At 37.7% G+C, this 27,435-nt stretch overlaps 1 protein-coding gene, 1 long non-coding RNA gene and 1 pseudogene across 9 annotated transcripts in view; 2 read left to right on the top strand and 1 right to left on the bottom strand.

The window, feature by feature from the left end:
• Positions 1-7,807, bottom strand: part of LOC113912781 — a 34,384-nt gene extending 26,577 nt beyond the window's left edge. For both annotated transcript variants that reach the window (XR_003516960.1, XR_003516961.1), the window contains exon 1: positions 6,712-7,807. This is a non-coding gene — a long non-coding RNA (uncharacterized LOC113912781). The remainder of the gene's footprint in view (positions 1-6,711) is intronic.
• A 21-nt stretch (positions 7,808-7,828) lies between these two features.
• TRAPPC8 (trafficking protein particle complex 8) overlaps positions 7,829-27,435 on the top strand; it is an 87,975-nt gene continuing 68,368 nt past the window's right edge. Inside the window, exons 1-4 of one of the 7 annotated variants that reach the window (XR_003516958.1) lie at positions 7,829-8,463; positions 15,289-15,483; positions 23,816-23,905; positions 24,719-24,893. Coding sequence is in view for 5 of the 7 variants with exons in the window: in XM_027576499.1 (XP_027432300.1) it covers positions 8,307-8,463; positions 15,289-15,483; positions 23,816-23,905; positions 24,719-24,893 (617 nt within the window). In the remaining 2 variants the exon portion in view is untranslated. Of the gene's footprint in view, positions 8,464-12,293; positions 12,945-15,288; positions 15,484-23,815; positions 23,906-24,718; positions 24,894-27,435 lie in introns of those variants that run through there. The other 6 variants (XM_027576499.1, XM_027576495.1, XM_027576494.1 and 3 more) reach the window with 6 other exon arrangements.
• Positions 18,080-18,455, top strand: LOC113912990 (annotated as a pseudogene).

Here is a 27,435-nt window from a genome sequence, read left to right as displayed (position 1 = left end):
AAAAAAATTTTCTAATTAGGTTATTCTTGTTCATTGCTATTGATTTTATGAATTTAGGACCCTTTCTTGAATACTTTTATTAATTCTCATGGGTTTTTTTTCAGTAAAATTTGTCTAGGTTTTCTGAGTATATAACAACCTGTTTTTCTTTCCCAATATTTACACTATTTATTTTTATTTCATTTGCCTCAATTTTCAGAATATTAAATATTAATAGTAATTAACAGCGCTTTGTTTCTGATTTACAGAATGCTCCTGATGTTTATCAACTTCTCAAAGAGATCTGTGATCCTAAAAGTTAAGAACAATTGTTTAGAATCATGAGTTACTAGCATTGATACAATCCTTAATCTATAGGAGATGATTCTTGAGATCATAAAGGTAAGTGACTAGTGTTCCAAGATCTTACAACTAGACACTGGAAGAACCATGACTAGAATTTCTTTCCATTTATGGTTTTGTTGTTACCAGACTTTATAACACAAATTGTAATGCTTTTCCTCATCTCTCTTTTTTTTAATTGCAAATTATTGCAGGTGCACTTTTTAAAGTAACAAGTGTATTGAGATATAATTCATGTAACATACAATTCACCCACTTAAATTACACAAAGCAGTGGCTTTTTAGCACGTTCACAGAGTTATGCATCATCATCACAATTATCTTAGAATATTTGTATTACCCCAAAAAGAAGCCTGGCAGTCCTTAGCCATAACCTTCCAACTCTTCCATTCCTCCTCTGCTCTCTGCCCCCACCCCTAACCTATTTTCTATCTTTATAGATTTACCTATTCTGGATATTTCATATAAATGGAATCATATGTGGTCCTTTATGACTGGCTTCTTCCATGTAGCATGTTTTCAGGGTTCATCTTTGTAACATGTATCAGTAATATTAATATTCTGTTACATGATATATACTTATTCATTCATCAGTTGATGAACATTTGGACTGTTTCCACTCTTAGGCTATTGCAAATAATACCATTATGAATGTTCATATACAAGTTTTTATGTGGACATACATTTTCATTTCTCCTAGGAGTAAAAGTGCTGCATCATATGGTAACTCTGTTTAGTAGTTGAGAAACCCTGTTTTTTTTTAAAAGATTTTATTTATTTATTTGAGAAAGAGAGAGCACACGAGAGGGGGGAGGGTCAGAGGGAGAACCAGACTCCCTGCTGAGCTGGGAGCCCGATGCGGGACTCGATCCTAGAACTCCAGGATCATGACCTGATCCGAAGGCAGTCGCTTAACCAACTGAGCCACCCAGGCGCTCGAGAAACTGTTTAAGGAGCTGTTTTCCAGACCACGGCACCACTTTAACCTTCTCACCAGCAGTATAAGAGGGCTTGAATGTCTTTCTTTTTTTTTTTTTAAACATTTTATTTATTTATTTGACAGAGAGAGACACAGTGAGAGAGGGAACACAGCAAGGGGAGTGGGAGAGGGAGAAGCAGGCTCCCCGCCGAGCAGGGAGCCCAGTGCAGGGCTCAATCCCAGGACCCCAGGATCACGACTCAAGCGAAGACAGACGCTTAACGACTGAGCCACTCGGGCACCCCAGAAGGCTCAAATTTCTCCACATCGTTCTCTCACTTGCTATTCTTTGTTCTTTGATTATAGCTATCCTACTGGGCGTGAAGTGGTGTTTTAGTATGGTTTGATTTTCATTTCCCTGATGATTAATGATGTTGAACTTCTTTTCATGTGCTTATTGCCTATTTATTATCTTTCTTTGGAGAACCATCTATTCATATCCTTTGCCCATTTTTTTTAACTTTGAGAATATTTAAATGTTTATTGACAGTTCAAGCTTCCTCTTTTGTGAAATGACTGTCACTTGTCTATTTTTCCATTGTATTGTTTCCTTTTTTTCTTATTAATCATAGTTCTTTAGTGTAAATATGTATCTTTTCACATTTGTAGCTTGTATTTTTGCTATCTTTGTGGTCTTTTGATGAAAAGAAGTTCTTTTTTTATTTTTATTTTTTTAAAGATTTTATTTATTTATTTGACAGAGAGAGACACAGAGAGGGAACACAAGCAGGGGGAGTGGGAGAGGGAGAAGCAGGCCTCCCGCCGAGCAGGGAGCCCGACGTAGGACTCAATCCCAGGACCCTGGGATCATGACCGGAGCCGAAGGCAGACGCTTAACGACTGAGCCACCCAGGCGCCCCGAAAAGAAGTTCTTAAATTCAATTATCAATCTTTTCTGTTAGGATATCCACTTTTGGAATCTTGTTTTAGAAATCTGCCCTTCCCAGGGGTGCTTGGGTGACTCTGTCGCTTAAGCATTCAACTCTTGAGTTTGGCTCAGGTCATGATCTCGGGGTCGTGAGATAGAGCCCTGCATGGGGCTCCATGCTTGGCATGGAGTTTGCTTGAGATTCTCTCTCTTCCTTTCCCTCTGCCCTTCCCCCTGCTCTCTAATTAAACAAATAAAATCTTAAAAAAAAAAAAATGTGCCATATAGCGTTTCAGTGTACAGCATATTAAAACAGATTCAAGAGGCAGATTACCTAAGTTCAAATCACAGCTCTGAGACAATTTAACTAACCTCTTTTGCCTCAGTTTCCTCATTTATAAAATGGATGATATTAACCATGTCTACTACATAGGGCTGTTAGAAGGAAGAAGAGTTGGCATATGTAAAATGCTTAAAACTATAGCAGGCATGTAATAAACATCAAGTAAGGTTTGCTACTATTATTTGCATCTTTTCTCTACCTGATCTGATTTTTTGAATGAATTGGGTTTTTGTTCCAGAGATAACCAATTATTAAAGCACCGTTTTTCGAATAATTTATCCTTTCTGCATTGCTTTGTTCATGTTTCAAGTTGGTCTATCTTGCAGCTCTCTATTCTATTCCATTGGCCTACTCAACTATGCCTGTCTTTTAATAACTGTGTTATAACCTTAGTATGTCTGGCTTGCTGGTAGAATAAATCCCTTGGTATTTGCCTTCAAAATTATCTAACTATTCTTAGACCTTTGCTGTTAAATACGGATTTTAGGATTAGTTTGTCAAATTCCATAAAATCTCTGTGGGTATTCTGATTGAAATTGCATTGAACCTATAGATTAATTTTGGTAGAATTGACATCTTTATGGTGCCTCTGCCACTACCAATGAGAGCATAAATTAAAGTTCTCCAAAAACATGTTTTCTCACACAATACACTTTCAGATAGAATTCTTGCAAGTATATGTCTAGCTGACCAAAACCAAGTCAAATGATGATGCCTTAAGTCTAGGAGCTAAAAATATGAGTTCTGCCTTCTACTTCTGGGAAAGCAAATGAAGAGATGAATAGCCACATATATATGATGAAGGTACCTATATATATCTAGTTCACTATATCATTCCCAAATGAGTATACTTTTTAAAAAAACATTTTATTCATTTATTTGAGAGGGGGTGGAGCACAAGCAGGGAGAGGGGGAGAGGGAGAGGGAGAAGCAGACTCCCCCCTGAGCAGTGAGTCCAATGACACAGGGCTTGATCCCAGGACCCTGGAATCATGACCTGAGCAAAAGCGAGACACTTAACTGACTAAGCCACCCAAGCACCCCTAAAATGAGCAAAATTTTGTTTCTTCCTTTTGTTTTTGTTTTAAGATTTATTTATTTATTTTAGAGAGACAGAGCAAACTAGTACAGGGAAGGGCAGAGGGAGAGGGAGAGAGAAATTTTAGCAGAGTCCTCACTGAGCTTGGGGCCCAACATAGGGCTCAATCTCGACTCTGAGATCATGACCTGAGCCAAAACCAAGAGTTGGAAGCTTAACTGATTGCACCACCCAGGGGCCCCTTGTTTCTTCCTTTTGAAATCCTCTAAATTTTGCTTATTTTTTTCTTCTTTAGCTGCTCTTATAGAAAGCTAGAGAAGTATTGAATAGAAACAGTGATAATGGACATCTTTGTTTTATCCTGACTTTAAAGTAAATGATTCTTATATTTCACCATTGAGTATAATATGGATTTTTGCTACATTTTTACCCAGTTTTTGGAAGTATTAATATCTCATTTAAAAGCAAATAGTAAAAAAAAAGCAAACATTAATATTATCCCTTATTTTAGAAGCATAAGGGAGAAAAATATTTATAAAAGATTTTTACCTGCAGATTTAATTAGAGAAGACTCATATGGAGCTTAAAAACCTCTAAGTATAAAAATAGAATTATGGGCTTTGGAGTACAACACTGCAGTTATGATTCATCTTTAAAATAATCAGGAAATGGGTGTCATGTTAATTTTAGAACATTAATAAATAATCTTAAAACATCCAGTGCAGTAAATAAAATAAAAAATGTGGGCCAATATATGGATTACATATTTAAGTCGTTTTCCCCCCTAGGGTTTTCAAGTAACATAATGTAAAATCTTTGAGCTTAAAAAACTTTTAACGTATAAATATGCTTGGCATCCCCTGACCTCTAAAGCTCTGATATACAGGTAGGTATTACCTATGTGATGACTATGCACTCAGTAATTAAGAGTGGTTTTTACCGGGTTTTAAAGCCAATACTCAATAGCACCATCTATTGTTGACACAGTGAAATTTAATAATAGTGGAAAGATTCTCAGATCTTCACATTGAAACAAATACAAGATATCTTCTAGCCCCAATTTTCTAAGCTTACAGATAAGAATGTGAGGCTCAGAAAAGATAAGGGACTTGTCAAAAGCCACAGATTTCTTGCTAAAACTATGTATGCTGTTGCAAACTAAAACTTGTGGAGGTGATTTCAAAGGAAGGAAACATGGAAAAGCAATTTATCCTAGTGATCAAGTCTCTAGGGTTAAACTGTGCTGGTTTTGTTCCTGGCTCCAGTGCTGATTATCTTTGGGCAAATTAATTAACTGATCTGTGCTTCAGTTTCTACATCTGAAAATTGGCAATGCATGTACTTCTCAGGGTTTGTGTCAGAAGCAGAAGTAGTAGAGAACATCAAGCATTGTGCTTGGTAGATAGTGACCAATAAAGGTGATATTATTTCTATTCACAAGTGGTAGCACTCCTTTGAACCCCCTCTATGACTTCAGCGTCTGTGTTCTTTAAACTTGACTTTACCAGCCATCAGAAGAGAATGGCAATACCATACACACAAAATAAAACAATCAATGAATGTCTGATAACACAGTATAGATATAAATATAAGCCCATTGGCTTAGCAGGTTTTACAGCATTCTTTTATTTTGGGGAGAGAAGGAAGCTGGTTCTCATATTTAATACTGGAAAAAAGGTCCTTAGTTGTTTGTGTTGTTACTATTTTGTCCAACAAGTTGCCTCTCTTTTAGTGATAGACCCTATCCTCTTGACTTCAAGGGTGGGCACATGGCCAAAGCCTGGACAATCATAGCCATCTAATTTTTCCTGGACACAGTGAATAGTCGAGAGGACGTGTGATAAAAAAGGGCCAGTGTCCAGAGGAATCAGAGAAACGAGAGATGTGTGGTATCATGGACCCCATACAAATACATTCCGCAGGATACCTCATTCCTAATAGAGTGTGGTGGACACCCTTGGACTTTTTATTTATTTATCTATCTATTTATTTATTTACTTACATATTTTATTTATTTATTTGACAGAGAGACACAGTGAGAGATGGAACACAAGCTGGGGGAGTGGGAGAGGGAGAAGCAGGCTTCCCGCTGAGCAGGGAGCCCAATGTGGGGCTCCATCCCAGGACTCCAGGACCGTGACCTGAGCCGAAGGCAGACGCTTAACGACTGAGCCACCCAGGTGCCCCACCCTTGACTTTTTAAATAATATTCCCTCTCCTCCTCTTCATTTAACAAGAGAAGCCTATGTTTTGCAGTCTCTGTTGGAGATATGTGTGATCCTGAGACTCACTGAGGCCAGTGGAATGTGAGTGAAATTTTTGAATGCCACTAATACAATTTGATCCTAAACCATTAATCATGTGCTTTTCCATTCTCTTTTCTCCATCCTGCAGCCTGGAAAGCAGATGTGGCAGTGACTCAGCATTAAACTTTAGATGAGGACAACACTTTAGAAGATGAACACCTTAGAAGACGAGGAGAGAATGGGAAGAAATAGTTTTTTACAGTGAGTTACTTACTGGAAACACTATGTGTGAATGTGGTGTTAGACTGTAAAGTCAATGCATAAGACAAAAATCCATTTCGGGTCAGCCATAAAAAGGAATGAAATACTGACACATGAACGAACCTTGAAAACATTATGCTAAGTGAAGGAGGTCAGACACAAAAAGTGACATATTGTATGATTCCATTTATATGTAATGTTCAGAATAAATAAATCTATAAAGACAGAAAGTAAATTAGTGATTGCCCTGGGCTGAAAGGGGTGAGGGGTAGACAGGGACTGCTAATGAGTACCAAGCTTCTTTTTAGGGTGATGACAATGTCCTGGAATTAGATAGAAGCAATGGTTGTGCCACTTCAAATATACTAGAAGCCACTGAAATGTACACTTTAAAGGGGTGAATTTTATGGAATATAACTATCTCAAAAAATTCATTCAGGCTAAATTACTCTTCAAAGTCCTTTCTCAGAGAGCCTAATACAACTAGTTTTAACTTTAGTGTAAAAAATATGTTGCCTTTTTAATTCTTACTTTGAGCTGAGTGCTAAATATAGTATGCTTGCACTGAGGAGTCCTCTTAACCAAAGGAAAAAAATATATGTAATATATATATATAACTTGAGTCATACTCACTTGTACGGGATTCTCACATAAGGGATTGAGATCTGAGGTATTCAAAAGGAAATGCGTGCTCCTGGGGATACAAGAATTTCCAAGAGGTGCTCAGGCACAAATAGTTTTAAAATGAATTTCCAGATCCTCAACTTGCACGTTATCTTTTCTAAACTGATTTGTGGCTTAGCTGTCAAGTCATTATGTCCTTTTGTCCTTTCTTACCTCCCATCTCTCTATTTACAAGAGGAAGGTATACCTCTTGCTTGTTATAAATTCTTATTACGGTAAAAACCTCAAGGCGCCAAACAATCCGACAATTTGAAATACTCGTGTTGGGAAAGCCAGGGTACCATAAAATCGCGATAGAGCGTTGTATTTTTCCTTGCTTTATATTTTTGGCAAACAATTCAGAAGGGATTCAAGCAATTCCGTGACACGATGGTAGAATCCCTTTCATTCACTTCTACTTACGTAAAGAACAATCTATAAAAAGGAATGCTAAGAACGGAAGCCAGTTTAGGACTCCATTTGGTAAACAATTACTGGCTTCTCACCTCTACGGCTACGAAGAAAACCTCCCGGCATAGTGAAATAAAGGACGAGGCTGCGGACGACAGACTCAGACGTTTGCAAGCATACTCTTTCCCTGCGACCAACAAAAACGCAGTAGCGCGAGTTTTCCGTTACACTCGCGTTAATGGCAGCATACACATTTCTGTTCACTGGTTGCGTCCACGTTCGTTCGTGGTAGTCCTCTTCTAAAAGCATGCTTGTGTTCAAGTGATACCAGGTCTGTTCAGGCCGGCGCCACGGGAACCACTCTTCCGTGAGCAGGTGCCCCTTGCCGTTCTACCGGGAGCTCGGGAAGCAGAGCGAAAGCCACATTATTTGCCTATTGTTTCTAGGGGGCTCCAAACAGAGCCGGCTCGCGTGGAAGGCGAGCGAGCACCCCCACCACTGTGACAGACGGATCTCGAACGTTGACCTGTGCGCTCGCCCCCCAGCAGCTCTCTTGGTTTTGCCAATGGCCCGCCTGAAAACCAGGCCTAAAGTCGCGCGACTCCTGTTTTGGCTCCGCCCACCGCGTTGGTAGCCCCGCCCCTCCCCGTAGGGGTCCACCCACCCCACCATTTCCGGCGCCAGCCTTCCCACCGGCCTCCGTCGCTCTTCACTTCCCTCTCCTCGGCTCTTTCCCCCCGCCCCCATCGACTCCTTTAATACCGTCACGTGAAGGGCGAGCGCGGGGCCTGTCGGGACGGGTACTGCCGGTGGGTCAGGGTTCGGCCTCAATATGGCGGTTCCGGTCGGGCAGTGACCAAGGCTTTGCCGTCGGGAGGATTAACTGGCGATTGTCGGCGTCTCCACCTATCGGGGTGGAATGCGAGGACGCCGGGGCGAGCCCTGAGGAGCGGCGGTGCCGGGGAGGGGTCGGTGTTGTGTGCCCGGGAGCCGAGGCAGCGGCGTCTGTTCCTTCTATTGGTCTCAAGGCTTCAGTGCGGGGCCCCGCCCGGCCGGGCTAGGCCGGCGGGCGGCGGCAGTAGCTGCTGCAGCCGCAGGATCAGCCTCTGAGAGTGGGCCGGAGGGCGGGCGCCGCCGCTGCTTGTGCCGCGGCGATGGCCCAGTGTGTACAATCAGTGCAGGAGCTAATCCCGGACTCCTTCGTCCCCTGTGTCGCCGCTCTGTGCAGCGACGAAGCCGAGCGGCTCACTCGTCTCAATCACCTTAGCTTCGCGGAGTTGCTTAAGCCCTTCTCTCGCCTCACTTCGGAGGGTATGTGGTCTCCTCCCTTTTTCACTGTGCTCCCTCAAAGCCGGGCCGGGAGAAGGAAGTTGGGAGCGGGCAGGGAAGAAAAGGGCGATGTTTACATCTTGGAGCCGGTAGAGTGGCGTCTGGGGCTAGGGCCCCGCGGTGTCTCCGGCGGCGGCTGGGGGAGGGGCCATGAGTGAGGTTGTCAAGACAGCGCGGTCCTAACCTCCAGTTTTTCTGGGCACTTTCCTTCTTCCCGGGACAAGCCGAGCTGCTCGGTAATTAGAGGAAAGAAAAACATGAACCCCAGAGAAGGGCGTTGAGACGGTTTTCAACGGCCATAGGGAGGGAATTAGAGAGTTGCAAGGCGGGTAAGGGTAGGAAGATGCTGCCTCTTAAACCGATGTCTTAGTAAAGAAGACGAATCATCTTCCTCTGGGTGTTAAACTGGACTTTCAAAGTTGTCTTGAATATTACATTCTTCGGGTAATGGGGTCTGTCTCTAAGCTTCTGTTTAGTTATTTCATGTATTTTCTTTGAAAATATAAACATTTTAGTAGGTATATAACATTTAACGTCTTCCCAAAAAATGTTATGAAAATAATAACTTGTAATAGCATTTTGCTTGATGGACGAGGAAGTAAGGACAAGTTGTAATTAATCTAGATTGTTGGAGTTGAATAGATTTATAGGAATGGAAAAGTCCTAAAATTTAGCTTTTCAGATAAAAGTTTAATTAACAGGAGAAATGTGTCTTTTATTTAAGAGCTACCTGTTTTCTCCACCTTTAGGTTCTTTATTAGGGAGAAATAAGCAGAGTAAAACTCCTGAGTATTTAACCAATGATACTTCTGCCTTTCTGAACAGAACATAAAAGTATAGGTGAAGTTCTTTGTTAAGGGCTGTATAAAATGAAGGGTTCTATAACAAGGCTGTGTCAAGCGAACGACTATGATGTTTATTTGGTTATGATGATTTCTCCACAAAAAGCGCTGTGCCATAAATTTATGTATTTACATGCCACAGGTGTGTATTCTTTGGGAGAATAGCTCCGTAAGTTCACTTTATTATTTAAAGGAGAGCAGGAGCTGTCCAAAAAAAGTTTGGGAACTCTTGGGATTCTTCAGCTTGTGCCTTAGTCATCAGTCTCAGCTCCTCCAGTGTTATAGTAAATCAACAAGAACAACAAAGTGCCCTACATTCTTAAAGTCTTTAAAAAAATGTGAGAATCTGTTTGACTTTGATGTGTATGCCCTTTCCTGCTTTGTTAATAAAGAATAATACTAATACCTGATACCTGCTGTATTTAGCTTTCTCTTTTAGTTCTCATTGAATAATATGAGGTAGCTAACTTATCACCATTTTAAATTTGAGGACATTGAGGCATAGAAATGTTAACTTGTCCACAGTCTTCCATGTGGGAAAGATTTAAAAACAGGCAGTGTGACTCAAGGTGTTCTTAGGGCATCTTATCTCCTGGCAGTAGAATTGTTTATTCACACTAGAGAGCAGTGCTATCTAGTAGAAATAAAATGGGAGTCACATACACAATTTTAAATTATTTAATAGTCACATTATAAAAAAAGTTAAACAGGTGAAATTAGTTTTAGTATTTCTAAAGTTAGCATTTCAACATGTAATCATTATAAAACATCTTTGTATTTTACATTCTTTTTCTGTTGCCAACTCTTTGAACTTTGGTGCGCATTTAGACATTTATATTTTAGTTTGGACTAGACATTTCAATTGCCCAGTGACCACATCTGGCTTCTTCCTTCTGCATTGAATGGTGCAGTGAATAGGGGCTCACTTCAGTATTCTGATTTCCTTCTGTAAACTGCAAAAGATTTAGGGAAGAAATACAATGAATTGGACTTTCATCCTTGAGGAGAGAGTTGGTGGAAAGGAAAAGTGCCAGCATTCCCTGTTGAGGGGGTGAGGTTAGAATGGCATGGGCAAAAGGTGTAAATTATGATTGAGTGGTTGGGGAACAGTAAGGAAACTGTCCCTATCAGAGTACAGGATAGTAAGGGAAAATTCCCAGATGAGGGAGGGTCTTGAATTCTAGGAAAGGGATTTTGGATTTCATATCTAATGGTTAAGTGTATAGCAGTCATAGATTCTTGAGCAAGGGTATCAAATCGGGGAGATTAGAATTGTTTGGTTTATAAGGGTAAATAGGAGTTGATAACGATTTCAAAGTTCAAGATTGGGGCATAGACTTTGGTGGCATTAGAAATTTGGTGAAAAGACTTAATTTTTCTGTGGTTTAATTTTTTTTGTTGGTAAATAAATTTTGGGGTTCTTTGCCATCCAGAAAAGGCTACTTTTTTTTTTTTTTTGGTCTCAAGTGTGGGGATTCCTCGAAGTTAGCTTATCTTTAGGCAATGAGGCATGAGAATATAACTTCAGGCACGTAATTTAAGAATACAACTAACCAAAACAGCTAAAATTTCCTTAGGAGGAGAAAGGAATGTTTAAAAAATTACTGGACTCCATTTCTGGCCTGCGGGTATTTGAGGTCAAACCTTGCTTTGACTACTGAGCTATCAACGTACACTGTTGAGTATTTCCATGGGACTTTTTTTTTTTTTTAGATGTCAGTAGAGAAGCACATGGTTTAAAGCTGTACTGGGAGGGTTGAGAAAACAAATTTGAATACCATGCGTGTGTAGTGCCTTAATAGGCAGTGGAGAACCATTCTAGATTCCTTGGATACATTTTTTAAAACCCAACAAGTATTTATTTGTATTAAATAACAGTAATTAAATATATTTTTATGATCATTATGCTAGATACATGTTTGAAACTTAAAGAATATATATTTGTCATTTCAACACAAAGTTTGTAATCTTAATACTGCTTGAGAAATTTCCACTGGCCATCCATTCAAAGAGTAGTGGTGGTAGTATTACTTAACCACACCTTACTGTTTTGCTGTCATAGTGATAGTTCTTCAATAATTCTAAGCAGTTTTCAACACATCATTTAGACATAAGACTTAAGAAAATTTCACTTAAACACCAACTTTTGTAAGTATTTGATTTTTACTTTCAAAAGGTATATATTATTATTTTAAAATGGATTAAATTTAAGGGTTTAAAAAGAATAGAATGTAATTTTTATATAAATCTTGAGTATTTTCTGAGGGACCTTTGAAGGATACTTAACTGCCTCTAGTTTTCTTAAGTTTCTTTTAAAAAGTTAGTATTTCATCAAAAAAAATTTTCATCAAGCTTAACTACTTCAAGTACCAGAGGGGGTAAATTCAAGTCAAGTTTTCAAAATTTAGATATATATATATTGTTTGTGTCATTTTTGTACAGGTTATGATTTTTACCCAGCAATTGAGGTTTGCTTTATACAGTAAAGTTTCTTGTGCTAGGTAAAAACATAAAAAATATCATTCCATTTTTCAAAATATGTTCCATAGAACACCCGATGTATTATAAGTTCTCTGGAAATGAATTTTGTGATCAAATAAGTTTCCTTTGAGTAGATGTGTTTGGGAGAATTACAGTGTCGTTTAGCACATTAAAGGCTCTCGGAACACCTGGTATAAAGAGACCTTTTAAAAACTTAATCCTATATTTCTCAAATTTATTTGAACCTGGAATCGATATTTCTCTTTTTTTTTTTTTAAGATTTTATTTATTTGACAGAGACACAGTGAGAGAGGGAACACAAGCAGGGGGAGTGGGAAAGGGAGAAGCAGGCTTCCCACAGAGCAGGGAGCCCGATGTGGGACTTGATCCCAGGACCCTGGGATCATGACCCGAGCCAAAGGCAGACGCCCAACGACTGAGCCACCCAGGCGCCCTGGAATCGATATTTCTAAAATAACTTTTAACTAGCTTGAGGAAAAAGTATTCCATGGAACTGCACATACTGGGAAATGTTACTTCATAATAACAGTATTCAAGAAATTATATGGTAACTTATATAAGTAAGACAGTGGTAGAGCTAGATTTTATTTTGAAATTGAGATGTTATGTGATACATAAAGTCAGCTTTTGTGATGTTGTACTCTTAATTAAGCCGAGCTTTTGAATTTTTTGTGTGTGAGTTTTTTAAGAGCATTTCTCTTAATCATTCTTAGCTCTTTATCTTCCTTTTTATTAGGTTAGTTTTGTGATACTCCCGTGTTTTACTTATCTATTGTTGTGTAACAAATTACTCCAAAATTTAGCTGGGTGGGGAAAAAAAAAAGCATTTATCATCTTTCAGTTTCTCAGGAATCTGGGAGTGGCTTAGCTGGGTGGTTCTGGCTCAGGGTCTCTCTTGAGGTTGCAGTGGAACTGTCGGCAGAGACTATAGTCATCAAGGGCTGGAGGATCTGCTTCCAAGCTCACTCATGGGATTGTTGGCAAGTCTAATTTCCTCACTAGAAGTTGTCCCGAGACCTCTGTCCTGTGCCATGTAGGCCTCTCCACAGGCTCCCTGAGTGTCCCCATGGCGAGGCAGTTAGATTCTGTCAAAGGGAGTGATGAAAGAGAGAACCCAAGGTAAGAGCTGTACTCTTATAATGCTATTTCAGAAGTAATATGCCCTTGCTTTTACTGTGTTCTACTGGTCACATATGCCAACCCTGGGATGTGGGAAGGGACTACACAAGAGTATGTATAACACAAAATATGGCGTCATTGGGGACCATTTCAGAAGCTGGCTGCCACATCTGTTAACTCATTTCTGGATTTATTAGTAGGATTACCTAATAAATCACTTCTGAACATAGAATGTCTTTTTTTTTTTTTTTTTTTTTAAGCACCTTTACCTTCAGCGTGCGGCTCTAATTCACAACCCCCCTTCCCAAACCAAAAGTCAGTGTTCTATGGACTGAGCCAGGCAGGCACCCCTAGAATGTCTTTTTTTGTGTTAACACTTAGGAATACTAAAAGAAAATTAGCCAATTTAAAATTTTGAGAGACATTTAATACACACATGGCTACTTCTGTTATTTAACAATTATAGACCAACTTTAGGGAGAATACTTACACAATATATTCTTTTTTTTTTTTTAAGATTTTATTTCTTTATTTGACAGAGAGAGTGAGAGAGCACAAGCACAGGGAACAGTAGAGGGAGAGGGAGAAGCAGGCTTCCTGCTGAGCAGGAAGCCGATGCAGGGCTCGATCCCAGGACCCTGAGATCATGACCTGAACTGAAGGCAGACGCTTAACCATCTGAGCCACCCAGGTGCCCCTACACAATATATTCTTAAAATATCAGAAATACAACATGGTATTTTCATATTTTTCATTTTCTCTATTTCATAGACTATCTGCGAAGTTTAATTAGGGAGAGAGGCTTGTGTGTGTTTATTTAAATTAGAAAACAAATGAATTCAGAGAAGCGAATTTCCTACTACCCAGCTCCCCATTATGCAGAACCAATTAATATTAATCTTTATGTCATATTTACATTGTATTTTTTCCTTTCCTTTAACAAGAAATCAAACATTATACCATTGAAGTTCCCTTTCCTACCTTTCATCGTGGGCAATCATAATGGAATTTGCATGTATACTTTTTACATATGTATTTATTCTTATAAGTACACATATTTATACCATATATACTATTTTTAAAAGATTGTCTATTTTTAAAAGGAGATACTGGGGTAGGAGAAGGGATCTGGGCATTATGGGGTTTTTTTTGTTTTGTTTTTTTAAGAAGACTTTATTTTGTGGAGCCGTTTTATGTTCATAGCGAAATTGAGCAGAGAATACAGGGTTTCCATATACCTCATGTTCTAGCACCTGCACAGCCTGCTTACTATCAACATCCTGCACCAGGGTGGGCACTGACTTTTTTGATGGTAGAATAGGGCTGAGAATGCAGGCAATACACTAGGAGAAGCAGAGGAAGCCCACATGCAGCACTTAATTTCCCTTTCTTCCCCTTTACTGTTTTTGGCATTGATACCACAGATCTCACAGGTCACACTGCCCTGCACTGGTCTGAGGGTGAGGTGAGAATGAGGGTTTTGGTATGGATGGGGATTGGTTCCTGGCAAGTCCAAACACAGGGGGAAGGAAAGGACCTACAAATAGGAAAATTGGGAGCAGTAGCAGCATTGTGGGAGGTTAGACTGTCTGGCTAGCCCTTTTGGTATATAAGGAAGTAGTCTAAGTCAGTTGTATTTCTGGAAGACTGTTCCATTTGGAATTTCTGCTTTTTTCTTTCTTTTTTTTTTTTTTTAAGATTTTATTTATTTGACAGAACAAGCAGGGGGAACAGCAGGCAGAGAGAGGGAGAAGCAGGCTCCCTGCTGAGCAGGGAGCCCGATGCGGGGTCAGTCCCAGGACCCTGGGGTCATGACCTGAGCCGAAGGCAGATGCTCAACTGACTGAGCTACCCAGGCAACCCCCCTTTTTAAAAAAAAAATTTTTTTTTAAAGATTTTATTTATTAGAGAGAGAGGGCGCACAAGCAAGGGCAGCAGCGAGCAGAGGGAGAGGGAGAAGCAGGCTCTGACATGGGGCTTGATCCCAGGATCCCGGGATGATGACCTGAGCCGAAGGCAGATGCTTAACCAACTGGGCCACCCAGGCGCCCCAAAAATTCTTATTTCTTATTTATTTGACAGAGAAAGAGCACAAGCAGAGGGGAGGGGCTGAGGGAGAGGGAGCTGGATATGGGACTTGATTCTAGGACCCTGGGATCATGACCTGAGACTAAGGCAGATGGCAGATGCTTAACTGACTGAGCCACCCAGGTACCCCCTCTGTTTTCTGATTTGAGCATTCTTTTTGTGAAGTATTAATCCAATTGTTTATTGTTGTTATAGTTGGGTTGTTATGCATTGTGTAGAATTAATTCCAACTTTTTTTCCTTTTTTTTTTTAAAAGTTCATATGAGAGATCCTAATAATCAGCTTCATGTAATCAAAAATCTGAAGATAGCAGTAAGCAACATTATCACCCAACCACCTCAGCCTGGAGCCATTCGGAAGCTTTTGAATGATGTTGTTTCTGGCAGTCAGCCTGCGGAAGGATTAGTAGCTAATGTGATTACAGCAGGAGATTATGACCTCAACATCAGTGGTATGTAGTAAGTTTTATTATTATTTAAGTAAAGTTTTCTTTTGTTAGAAAAAGCAGTTCTGTATCTTGGAAATCATTCAACAAACACCTAAATGCCTACCGGGTGCTAGGGGCTGGGAATACAGTTGTGGAAAAAACAGTCCTTGTTTTTATGGAGGTTACAGTCAAGTAGGCAGCCAACTATGAACTTCATGATTTCATTTTATTTTTTTACAATGAAAATGTTTTTATAGTTCTCCTTGTAAAGTTAATAGAAGGCTCCATGAGGGCAGGATTTAGGCTCTTTGTTTTCTTTCCGGTGCTTAAAGTAATGTCTAAAACATAAGCATAGTAAATATTTCTTGAATGAAAGAACTAGCAGTAGACAAAAAACATTTTTTTGTGACATAAGTAATACTAAAATAAAGAGCAGTAAGTTTATTTTACTTTTTATCCAGCTTAGTGTTAAGTTGAAGAAATTTTTATAACATGAATAAATATTTAATCTTTTTTAAGTGTTTATTAATCTGATTTAAATGGTAAAATGTTTTCTTAATAAGATTGGTAGGTAAAATATATTAATATGTAAAATGAGTTGGCAATGTTTGGTGTGACTCTTCTAGTATGAAAAAGGCTAGGGAAATGGAATAGACTTTTAGAGGGAAAAGATTAAAAGTATATCATCTAATCAGGATATTTCAGCAACCTAATAAAATAATCTTTTTAGGTTGGTATAATTTATAATCTAATTCTTTTAGCACCTGCTTGCATTTCTTTAAACATTCAAAGCGAATTTAAGTGGTATCTTTTAGGTCGTGAAGTTAGTTCGTCGCACTTGTATAGCTAGAAACGTTTGTAGAATTATTTGGTTTAGATATCTTTCTATGTTATTAGCTTTAATTCCAGCAAAAGTTAATTTGATTTTTTTAAGTTTAGAATATTATGGTTATCTTTTACATATTAAAAGAATCTGAATTTTAGGTTACGTATTTTGAGCAGTTCCTGGCATAATATGTTTTAACACAAGACAAAATTTTGGGGTATTTCTGAGAGTAAGTGTTGGAATTTGAACTGTTGTTTCCCCTGTCACCAGGGAAAATTCATGTTGAAATGTGAAGGACAATAAATGCCAGAGAGTCCTCTAAGTTTTTATACTACTGTAGTCATTAGTTAATTGGATAATTTGAATAAGTCACTTATTCAGACTTGGTTTCATTTTTTGATAACGAGAATTTATTTAGATTCTTTCTTAAGGCCTTTCCTAGAACTTTAATCCTGTGATTCTGTTTCATAGGGTCTTTAACACTTTTGTGATTCTTGGAACAAATAATTGATTTCCTACTATATGCCTTGCTTTGCAATGATAGAGATGAATAAGACGTTATATGAGTTCATAATCTGGTGGGGAGATAAACATCTAAATCAGTAATCATAATACATTCTAATTTACAATATCTTATAATCATAATACACTATGACAGGGATGTGGCATATCTGATATGCCAGAGTGCTAAGGGGGCACAGAGCGGGATTAACTATCATATTTAAAAAACAAAAATATTTTTTTTATACTGCAAATATCTTCCTAACCTCTAAAGCCCACAGTACCTTTTACTTTAAAAAAAATTTATCAAAATGATATGTGCACATAGATAAAATGCTGAAAAGACTTACAAGGAGAAAACAACCGTGATGTGCTCCCTGAGTCTCTGCCCCACCAATTCTTTTTTTTTTTTTTTTTTAAAGATTTTATTATTTGTTTGACAGAGAGAGCACAAGCAGGGGGAGTTACAGGCAGAGGGAGAGGGAGGAGCAGGCTCCCCATTGAGCAGGGTGCCTGATGCAGGACTCCATCCCAGAACCCTGGGATCATGACCTGAGCTGAAGGCAGATGCTTAACCGACTGAGCCACCCAGGCGTCCCTGCCCCACCAATTCTTTTAGTGGTTTCCTCTGGTATTTAGTTAAGCGTTTTTTGTTTTGTTTTGTTTTGTTTTTAAGATTTATTTATTTATTAGAGAGAGAGAGAGAGAGAGCACCAGCAGGGGAAGGGGCAGAGGGGGAGGGAGAGAGAAACTCAAGCAGGTTCCACACCCAGTGCAGAGCCCAGTGTGGTGCTTGATGCTGGGCTTGATTTCACAAACCCTGAGAGCATGACCTGAGCTGAAATCAAGAGTTGGATGCTTAACCGACTGAGCCACCCAAGTGTCCCTTTGTTTAGTATTTTTAAGTACTATCTCTATATGGCTGGCTATGGCTTAATCAATTTTAAATGTTATTTATTGATTTCTCATTATAATTGATGAAGATTTTTTTTTAAGTTTTTCTTTTTTTTAAAAGATTTTAGTTATTTTTGCAAGAGAGATAGAGAGGGAGAGAGAGCACGAGTGTGGGGAGGGACAGAGGGAGAAGCAGACTCCCCGCTGAGCAGGGAGCCTGACACGGACTCGATCCCAGGACCCTGGGTCGAGCTGAAGGCAGACCCTTAACCATCTGAGCCACCCAGGCGCCCTATAATTGATGAAGATTTAGGTTAATTATTCCCTCTTGTCCTTTTCCCATCTTCCTAATGTAGTTTTCAAAATTTTTGGTTAAGAATGCTGTAGTCGTGGGTCAAAATGGCTAGCAGGCCTGCTGTTGTAGCATCAAGCCAGTGGCTGGAGGGTATTCGAAAGTGGTACTACAGTGCTGCAGGGTTCAATAAACGGGTTAATGAGAGATGATACAATATATGAGAATGACGATGTGAAAGAGGCCATAAGAAGGCTTCCTGAGAACCTTTAGAACGACAGGATGTTTCGCATTAAGAGGGCACTGGACCTGACCGTGAGGCATCAGATCTTGCCTAAAGAGCAGTAGACAAAATATGAGGAGGATAAATTCTACCTTGAACCATATCTGAAAGAAGTTATTTGGGAAAGAAAAGAGAAGAATAGGCAAAGAAATAACATGGAGTTGAAATCTTTGGTTGCAGCTGCCCTCAAAAATTTTTAAGAAGTTGAATAAACCTGAAATATACAATTTAGAACTAAAGGGGCTGCAAATGTATTACTTTAAATAAATGTCTATTGTGATTATTAAAACAGAAATTTGGTTAATATTTACTGTCTACAATATTAAGATTAAATATTATTCACTTCTTTATTTCAAAGCCAAATATTGGGCTCAGTTCTTATCATTTTTTTTTTTTTTTAGGACTTAGTAATTGCCTTTTTTTTTTTAAGTAAACTAGGCCCAACGTGGGGCTTGAACTTAGACCCTGAGATCAAGAGTCACATGCTCTACAGACAGAGCCAACCAGGTACCCGTAATTATTATTTATTAGAGAGCATAAGCATGGGGAGTGGCAGGCAGAGGGAGAGGGAGAAACAGGTTCCCTGCTGAGCAGGGAGTCCAATGCGGACCTCAATCCCAGGATCCTGGGATGTGACCTGAGCTGAAGGCAGACACTTAATTGACTGAGCCATCCTGCTCAGTGGGGAGCCTGCTTCTCCCTCTGCTCATGTGCTTATTCTCTCTCTCTCTTTCTCTCTCTCAAATAAATAAATAAAATATATTTTTAAAAAAAGAAGTAATGATAAACTAGAACTTAGAGATGTATTTGAATCTGGAATCAGTGTTTACATGATGGATATGTTCCAGGTTAATGAATGACCATGAACAGTTAGTTGTATTCAAGGGACATTGCCTAATTGAGGCATGTGTGTCTTTAAATCAAGGAAAGCTGGGAATACAAATTTGAGTTTGCTATGTTTAAACTCTTACTAAAATTTCTAATGTTTTGGGGCACCTGGGTGGCTCAGTCGTTAAGCGTCTGCCTTCGGCTCAGATCATGATCCCAGGGTCCTGGGATCGAGCCCCGCATCGGGCTCCCTGCTCCACGGGAAGCCTGCTTCTCCCTCTCCCACGCCCCCCTGCTTGTGTTCCCTGTCACGCTGTGTCTCTCTCTGTCAAATAAATAAATAAAATCTTAAAAAAAAATTTCTAATTTTTTTTAGTGTGCCTTTATTTGTAATTCTGTAAATAAAAAATACAATAAAATATCAAGGATCAATTAGATTCAATGGTAAATGACAGTGACTATTTTTTCTTGATATACTAAGGGTTAAAAGGAGTATAGTTTATTTATTTATTTATTATTTATTTTGAAAGATTTTATTTATTTGAGAGAGAGAGAATGACAGATAGAAAGCACGAGAGGGAAGAGGGTCAGAGGGAGAAGCAGACTCCCAGCTGAGCGGGAAGCCCGACGTGGGACTCGATCCCGGGACTCCAGGATCATGACCTGAGCCGAAGGCAGTTGCTCAACCAACTGAGCCATCTAGGCACCCAAAAGGAGTATAGTTTAAAAAGAGGACAATTTACTTAAAAAAATCTGTGGTGTCAGAAGTTTAACATTTAAAAATTGGGCATAAATAAACATCTCTTTAGAATATTTTGATGTTTGCTGATTTTTCTGAAAAGACTTGAATGGAAATAGTCACAAAATAGTTCTCAAGGGAGTTTTTGAAACAGAAGAAGTTAGTATTTAATTATTCATATTAAAGTTTTTTAATGATTCGAGAAATGCTAATAAATTTTACATAATAGTTCTAGTTTTAGTTTGTTATAACTTTCCTGTTCTAAGATCCTCTGAATTAAGCCATGTTTTCTGATTAGTGTCAAATATTTTTGACCTTGAGGCTGTACCTTTATTGAATTAAATAATTATACAACATTTAATTATTTCATTCTTTTCCCTTGAATATTTTCATTCTGAAGATATGTTTTAGTGTATCTACGACAGTTTAAAGTTCCATAGTTGTCAGTGCCAACATTATTTGGAATTTGTTAATATTTATTAGTTCTTTTTGTTTATTTTGAATAGTGATTTTGCTGGCAATTTCAGCTTTTGTGAATGATTAGGAAGGGAAAAAATGTAATATACAGATGATGTTCATATGTTTTTATTTAGGATATCCAGTGTTTTTCTCTTAATGGTTTTTAATGCGACAAGGACCAGAGTTGCTAGGTCTCTAGCTCGTTGTTGGCAACCTTTGTTAGATATGTATTGGGCACACTGATGATTGTGTCCCAAGTTACTGGCACTAAGGGAAGAAAAAAGAGACAGAGAAAGCTGCATTTTGTGAGTGTGGGTGGAGGATAGAGCGTTATGTTTTTCAGCTCCTAGCTTCCTTCTTTACCCTTTCGTACCAAGACAAAGTACATTCTGCATAGAAAAACTTTAACTGGTAGGATAACATGGTTGCTGTTTCAATTTCAAACAAAACATGTGGAGATGGAAAAGGGGTATGAGCAAAATGCTGATTTCATTTCAAAATAAGTACAAGATAATCTTTAAGGTGAGAGAATTGTCAGTGTTAAATAAGTCTTTTGTTAACAAAAATCTTTTAACCTATCATTTTTCCCATTTTCTGCAAAAATATCATTTGAAAAAGCAAAAAAAGGAAGGATGCTGTTGATTATTTCAGTAGAAAAACTGAAGGAGGACTTCTTAATTAGCCCCCCAAGGAAACATGTGGCTAAAGGGAAAACTTACTGTATCAACTTTAGTGTGACCTTTCTGAAGGATAAAACCCACTTCTACTATATATATTTTAAAAATTTTCTTTCAATCCTTATATCCTTAGTTGAGTACCTGGTATCTTGCACCAGTAATTAGAAAGTATTATTTCAACCATTGTGTATGTATGTGTCCCTCCCTCCCTCCCTCCCTCCCTCCCTCCCTCCCTCCCTCCCTCCCTCCCTCCCTCCCTCCCTCCCTTCCTTCCTTCCTTCCCTTTAAATTGACTCTATGACCAGCATGGAGAGGGGGTTAAACTCACGACCCCGAGATTAAGACCTTAGCTGAGATCAAGAGTCAGACGCTTAACGGACTGAGGCACCCAGGTGCCCCTGCTTTTTTTCTTTCTGATTAGATTTTATTTTTATTTTTACTTATGTAGACATTTATATAGTTTCAAAGTCAAAACTATAAAACACAGTACGTTCACGGAGGGCTGGCTTTTATCCTCTCCCCTTTCTTTTCTTTTCTCTTTTTTCCCTTTATGTATAATTGCATTTATTAAATTTATCCTTTTGTAGTTTCTCTTTGACAGTGTAAACCAAATACGTGTGTGGCTGTATATTTTCTTCCCTTTCTTATACAAAAATGTATACTTTTCTGTTGTTGCCTTTTTTCACTTAAAAATACATCCTGGGGGTACCTGAGTGGCTCAGTTGGTTGAGCTTCTGATTCTTGATTTTGGCTCAGGTCTTGACCTCAGGGTCATAAGGTGGAGCCATGCTCAGGGTGCCGTCTGCTTGGGATTCTCTCTCTCCCTCTCCCTCCGTGCTCTGCACATGCTCTCTTTCTCTCTCTCAAATAAAAATAAATATATGAAATCTTAACAAATACACACACACACACACACACACACGAGAGCACCTCATAGTAATATATAAAGATTTTCCCCCTTCTTATACAGCTACATGGTGCATCCTTTAATGGATGTGCCATATTTTATTTCACCAGTCCCCTGCTAATGAGCGTATGGGCTTTCTAGTCTTTTATTACAGATAGCGTTACAGTGAATAGCCATTTTGGAAGACTTAATTTGTTTATTCAGAGCTCCTCAAAAAAAAAAAAAAACGAAAAACTCCTCAACCTCATCATGAAACAAACACCTTTTTATGTATCTACAACTTACCTATTATTTGTTAAATTGAAGCAGCAGCGAAGCAGCAAAGTAACTAGAAAAATAAAGTAGATAGAGAACATTTCCCCGTATCTGTAAAGATTCCTTCCTATTTAACCAAATTTTCTTATCCTTGGTGCTGAGTGAAAATATACAATAATTTTCTAGACAGACTAATTTTCACTGTTTTGGGGGGGAAGATATAGGATATTGGTTAGAAAATTGGTTTTTGTAACAGAGACTAGTATTGTCATTTATTCTCCAATTTTTGCCACTTTTCATATAGATGATAATATTTCTGGGAATGCTTTTTCTCTCATAGCAATGAATATGAAATGGTTACAGTGATAGCCCTCCTAAACAATATATGAGTTATTCTCATAAGGTGTTTGTTGGAGTGAAAATTTTACATATATATATATACATGGCACCAGGTTAGATATTACTATTTGGTCAAGATGAATGGTTTTTTTTCCCCTTTACCTTCCAGTTGGTTAATATAGTATTATAATGTGAACAAAGTATATTTGCTGTTTTTAGTGATTAAGATGAAAGGTTTGGTAATCAGCATAAATAGCTAGGAATGGAGTGTCTTTATTTATTTATTTTGAAGGTTTTATTTATTTGACAGAGAGAGACACAGCGAGAAAGGGAACACAAGCAGGGGGAGTGGGAGAGGGAGAAGCAGGCTTCCCGCGGAGCAGGGAGCCCGATGCGGGCCTCAATCCCAGGACCCTGGGATCATGACTTGAGCCAAAGGCAGATGCTTAATGACTGAGCCACCCAGGGGCCCGGAATCGAGTGTCTTTTAGTAAAATTGATTTAGATAGTATCTTTAAACCTTGTGAAATGACCAGTCTAATGACTTAACTTTAAGTAAGTTTAAAAAAAAATTGTAGAATGCTTAGCATGGAACAAAAGAGGTTTGACATTTTAAGGATTGCATTATATACATTTATTAAAAAGTGAAAATACACCTCTTTATATTTGATAATAAGGTAAGTATACTTTGAAATTTCATTTAAAAGGTTTTGTTATTGTCATACTCAAGTAATCAAATTATAAGGTAGAGCTTGTCAACCTTACCACTATTGACATTCTGAACCAAATAATTCTTTTTTGTGGGGAGCTGTCTTAGTCTTTTCATTGTAGGATGTTTTGCATCATTTCTGATGTATTTCCCTAGGAGCCAGTAGCACCTGTCTCCATCCCTAGTTGTGACAATCCAAAACATCTCCAGACATTGCTAAATATTTCCTGGGGGTCAAAATCACTCTTGGTTGAGAAACCATTGCTTTGAAATGATATTTATGAAGAAGAGCCACTTGTGACAACGTGACTAGTGGCAGAGGCATGAAACTTTAGTTCTAGAATCTTTTTACTCATATAGGTAATATTTAAAGGATGAATAGGTAAGTAGGTTTTGGGATCATTGTATAGGTTTAGGAATAAGTCAATTTTATTTTTGCAAATACATATATATATAAACCCTAAAGAAGAGGTGAAATCTTAAAGAAGAGGTGAAAAATTTTTATAGCCTTAAGTACAAGTGAAAAATGCTTATTTACTGCTGGGAGTTATCTTTCACACCTTTTAGGAGTATGGACTTAAAATATTGTCTGTTGTAAATTGATTCTTTTGAGGAATTTTAACTGTTTTATATATTGTTCATTTTAGCTACTACTCCATGGTTTGAGTCTTATAGAGAGACCTTTCTTCAGTCGATGCCAGCATCAGATCATGAATTTCTGAACCACTATTTAGCATGTATCCTTTGACCTTTGCGTTTTCTTAAAATGAAATGTTTTGGAAGTTATCAATCTCAGAAATAGTTCTATGAAGGCAAAATTATTGAGAGGATATGGAGAATGGCGAAATTATTTTTTATTGATGATGCTTCAAGATTTTGTTGTTGTTTTTGTTAAATGGCACTCTAGATACAAGATTGGTTGCAAGAAGTTAATTTTTTAATACAAAGTAAGAATACTTTTCTCCAGCTCAAATATTCCACATTTAATAAGTTTCTAAGCCATTTTACAAAGAGGAAAGGTAAACTGTCAGTGTTAACTGCTTTTGCTGATTGCCTCAAAATTAATTGCTTATGCAGAAGCTCATATTTAGAGACAGTTTTCCATTTTTTTAGTAACCCGTTTTATAGCTATTAACCTCTTCTGACCATTATAGCTTTTTAGTTTTCTTAATGAAGTTGCAGAGAGAAGTTAGGAGGTAGGATAGATAGGAAATTGCAGTGAGATGGATTGGGGAGGAACAGGATTCAGCAGAGTTGTTGAGGATGTTGATGTATAATTTTAATACTGTTTATTTTTATGTTCATGGATTCCCTTATATATGTAAATGACTTAAAAAACTGTTAACAAAAAACTAAGATTTAAAACCTTGAATTATTTGGAAATGTTGGAGGAATTATTTTGTGTTTGCAGTGAAAATCTATGAAATCAGATTTTTTTTAGCTTGAAAAATCTCCTTAAAGTTTTATTTTAACAGGATAAATATTATCCTATTAAGGATAAGTGATAATTACCTTAATTAAGTAATAATTACCTTAATATGGTTTATAAGGTATGTTGGTAGCATCATCTAGTGAAGCTGAACCTGTGGAACAGTTTTCAAAGTTATCACAAGAACAGCATCGAATTCAGCACAACAGTGACTATTCCTACCCCAAGTGGTTTATACCAAATACCCTTAAATATTATGTACTTTTACATGATGTAAGTGCAGGAGATGAACAGAGGTAAGCTTTATTTTTTTAATTTAAAATTTTCCCTGTTAAATGACTAAACATTAGTTTGGACATGGGTTGTTTAAATTTTAGATGTATTTTTTATCTAAGAAAGTAAAAGCTTATTAATAACTATATCTTTTATTCCAGAGTTATATTTGACAACAGTCATCTTATGTTAGATTTCATGTGCATATCCAAACTTTCCTTTCACTATATATCTCTGTTACTACAATGTTGTACAAAAGTGCCTGCCATTTTACACCTATAGGTCTTAGCTGTTATTTCTTACTTTAAATTATTTCCTGTGTTTTTCTTTTCTCCTTCCCAGTTTTTCTCTGACTTTTCACTTCTTGACTGTTTTTTAAAGACACTTCTTTTTTCACTCTTCACCCTCTTGTCACTTTATATTTTTAGCCTTGATATTCTCACAGTCTCAAAAACATTGAGACATTTCTTTCTTATGTGCTCTTTAATAATCATTATTAGTGAGTTGCATAGTCCTTTTATCTTTGGAACAAATGATTAACTTATCTTTAAAAATAAGTCTTGAAAAATAAGATAACATAAAATGCAGTTTTATTTTTATGGTTTTGGAGTTTATGTTGACTTTTGATTGAAGATGTGGATCAAATTAATCTTTTGTTTCAAACTGTCACTGTGATTTCTCAGTGCCATTTAGGAAATGCAGTAAAATAATTGTTTCTTGCTGTTGTTCTAGAGCACATACCATTATCTTTTAAATAAATATTCCTTTCTTTTTATTTTTTTATTTTTATTCTTTTTTTTTTTTTAAGATTTTATTTTTAAGTAATCTCTACACCCAGTGTGGGGCTTGAACTTACATCCCTGAGATCAAGAGTCCCATGCTCTGGGGCACCTGGGTGGCTCAGTCGGTTAAGCGTCTGCCTTATACTCAGGTCATGATCCCAGGGTCCTGGGATTGAGCCCCACATCAGGCTCCCTGCTCAGTGGGAAGCCTGCTTCTCCCCCCTCCCTCTGCTGCTCCCTCTGCTTGTGCTCTCTCTCTGTCAAATAAATAAAATCTTAAAAAAAAAAAAAAAGTTGCATGCTCTACTGAACCAGCCAGGCACCCTGTAAATTTTCCTTTATAACCAAAAAAACTTTTCTGAGGAATAATTATTATTTGGGATTTTTTTGAAATCATAAACAGTCTGTAGCCTGTGGATAAGGTATATTGTATAAATAGAAATAATTTGAACTGGCTATTAAAATTAATTTCTATCAGTTCAATATGGTATATATCTTTCATATTGAATAGTTGTAACTAGGATATTTAAGTAATTCAGGATTAGATCAGTTGTTCGTATGTTAAGCAGTATCATTGGTAAAGTGAGCAGTTTATTGTACTTAAGTGTATATACATACATACACCTATACTTGTATCTGTTTATACAAATTTATAACTTATTTATTCAGTTTTTTTTTAAGATTTTATTTATTTATTTGATAGAGAGAGAAACACAGTGAGAGAGGGAACACAAGCAGGGGGAATGGGAGAGGGAGAAGCAGGCTTCCTGCCAAGCAGGGAGCCCATTGCGGGGCTCGATCCCAGGACCCTGGGGTCATGACCTGAGCCGAAGGCAGATGCTTAAGGACTGAGCCATTCAGGTGCCCCTATTTATCCGGTCTTAATTTTATAGTGTATAAATATGAATTAATAATTTGTCAGGCCTGCTATTTGTTTAGTACTATTTTTTACATTTGAATATGATATAAGATTTCTGGGTTTGGTTTTTTTTTTTTTTTTTGTACTAGATGGCTAATTAACTAAAAAGATACCGTTTAAATTAGGTTGGCTCTATGTACTAAAATTTCATTTTTCATCAGAATATGCTGTTTGGTTCTTAGGCTGTCTTACCACTTGAATTATCTTTTTACCTACCAACTAGCATAGTTTAGTTAAAGCATGGAAATAAAAATGCTTTTTGTTGCGTCTGAGATGTAACTCATAGATCTGGTTATTATAAATTTTCCAAGAAAAAAGGGTGGATTTTACGCAATAAATACCTTGGCTGCTCTTCAATTTTCTCTTTTTCTTCCTTTGAACTGTGTCCCTTTGAAGACAAGGGAAGGGTAAACTGTGGAGGTGAAAGATGTTTTCGAAGTTTTGGGGTGCTATACTTTTCTGTTTAGCACTTTTTTGGATAAATGTTTGTTATGTAAGATGGAATTTCCAAAAGTTTACTTCCCAAAGCCTGGTTGTCATAGTTGAAAGAGTTCCTGATCTATAAGTTTGAAGCCATTCTTTGGAAATTCACAGCAGACATTATTTGCAAATGGGAGGCTTGGACGTGGTCTCCTGGCTTTGTCTCCAACTGGTTTGACCACCAGAACCCTCTCTTTGAATAATGTAGGAGTATCTTGCAAAATTTTATTCCATGAAGCACATTTTGGTAACTGTTTTGTTTTTTTTTTTTTAAAGATTTTATTTATTTGAGAGAGAATGAGAGACAGAGAGAGAGCACAAGAGCGGGGAGGGTCAGAGAGAGAAGCAGACTCCCTATGTGGGACTTGATCTTGGGACTCCAGG

This window comes from Zalophus californianus, chromosome 14 (genome assembly GCF_009762305.2).
Source record: "Zalophus californianus isolate mZalCal1 chromosome 14, mZalCal1.pri.v2, whole genome shotgun sequence".
NCBI classification, from domain to species: domain Eukaryota; kingdom Metazoa; phylum Chordata; class Mammalia; order Carnivora; family Otariidae; genus Zalophus; species Zalophus californianus.
The sequence above is the reverse complement of the archived record's forward strand: the minus strand, read 5'-3'. Positions and strand labels throughout refer to the sequence as shown.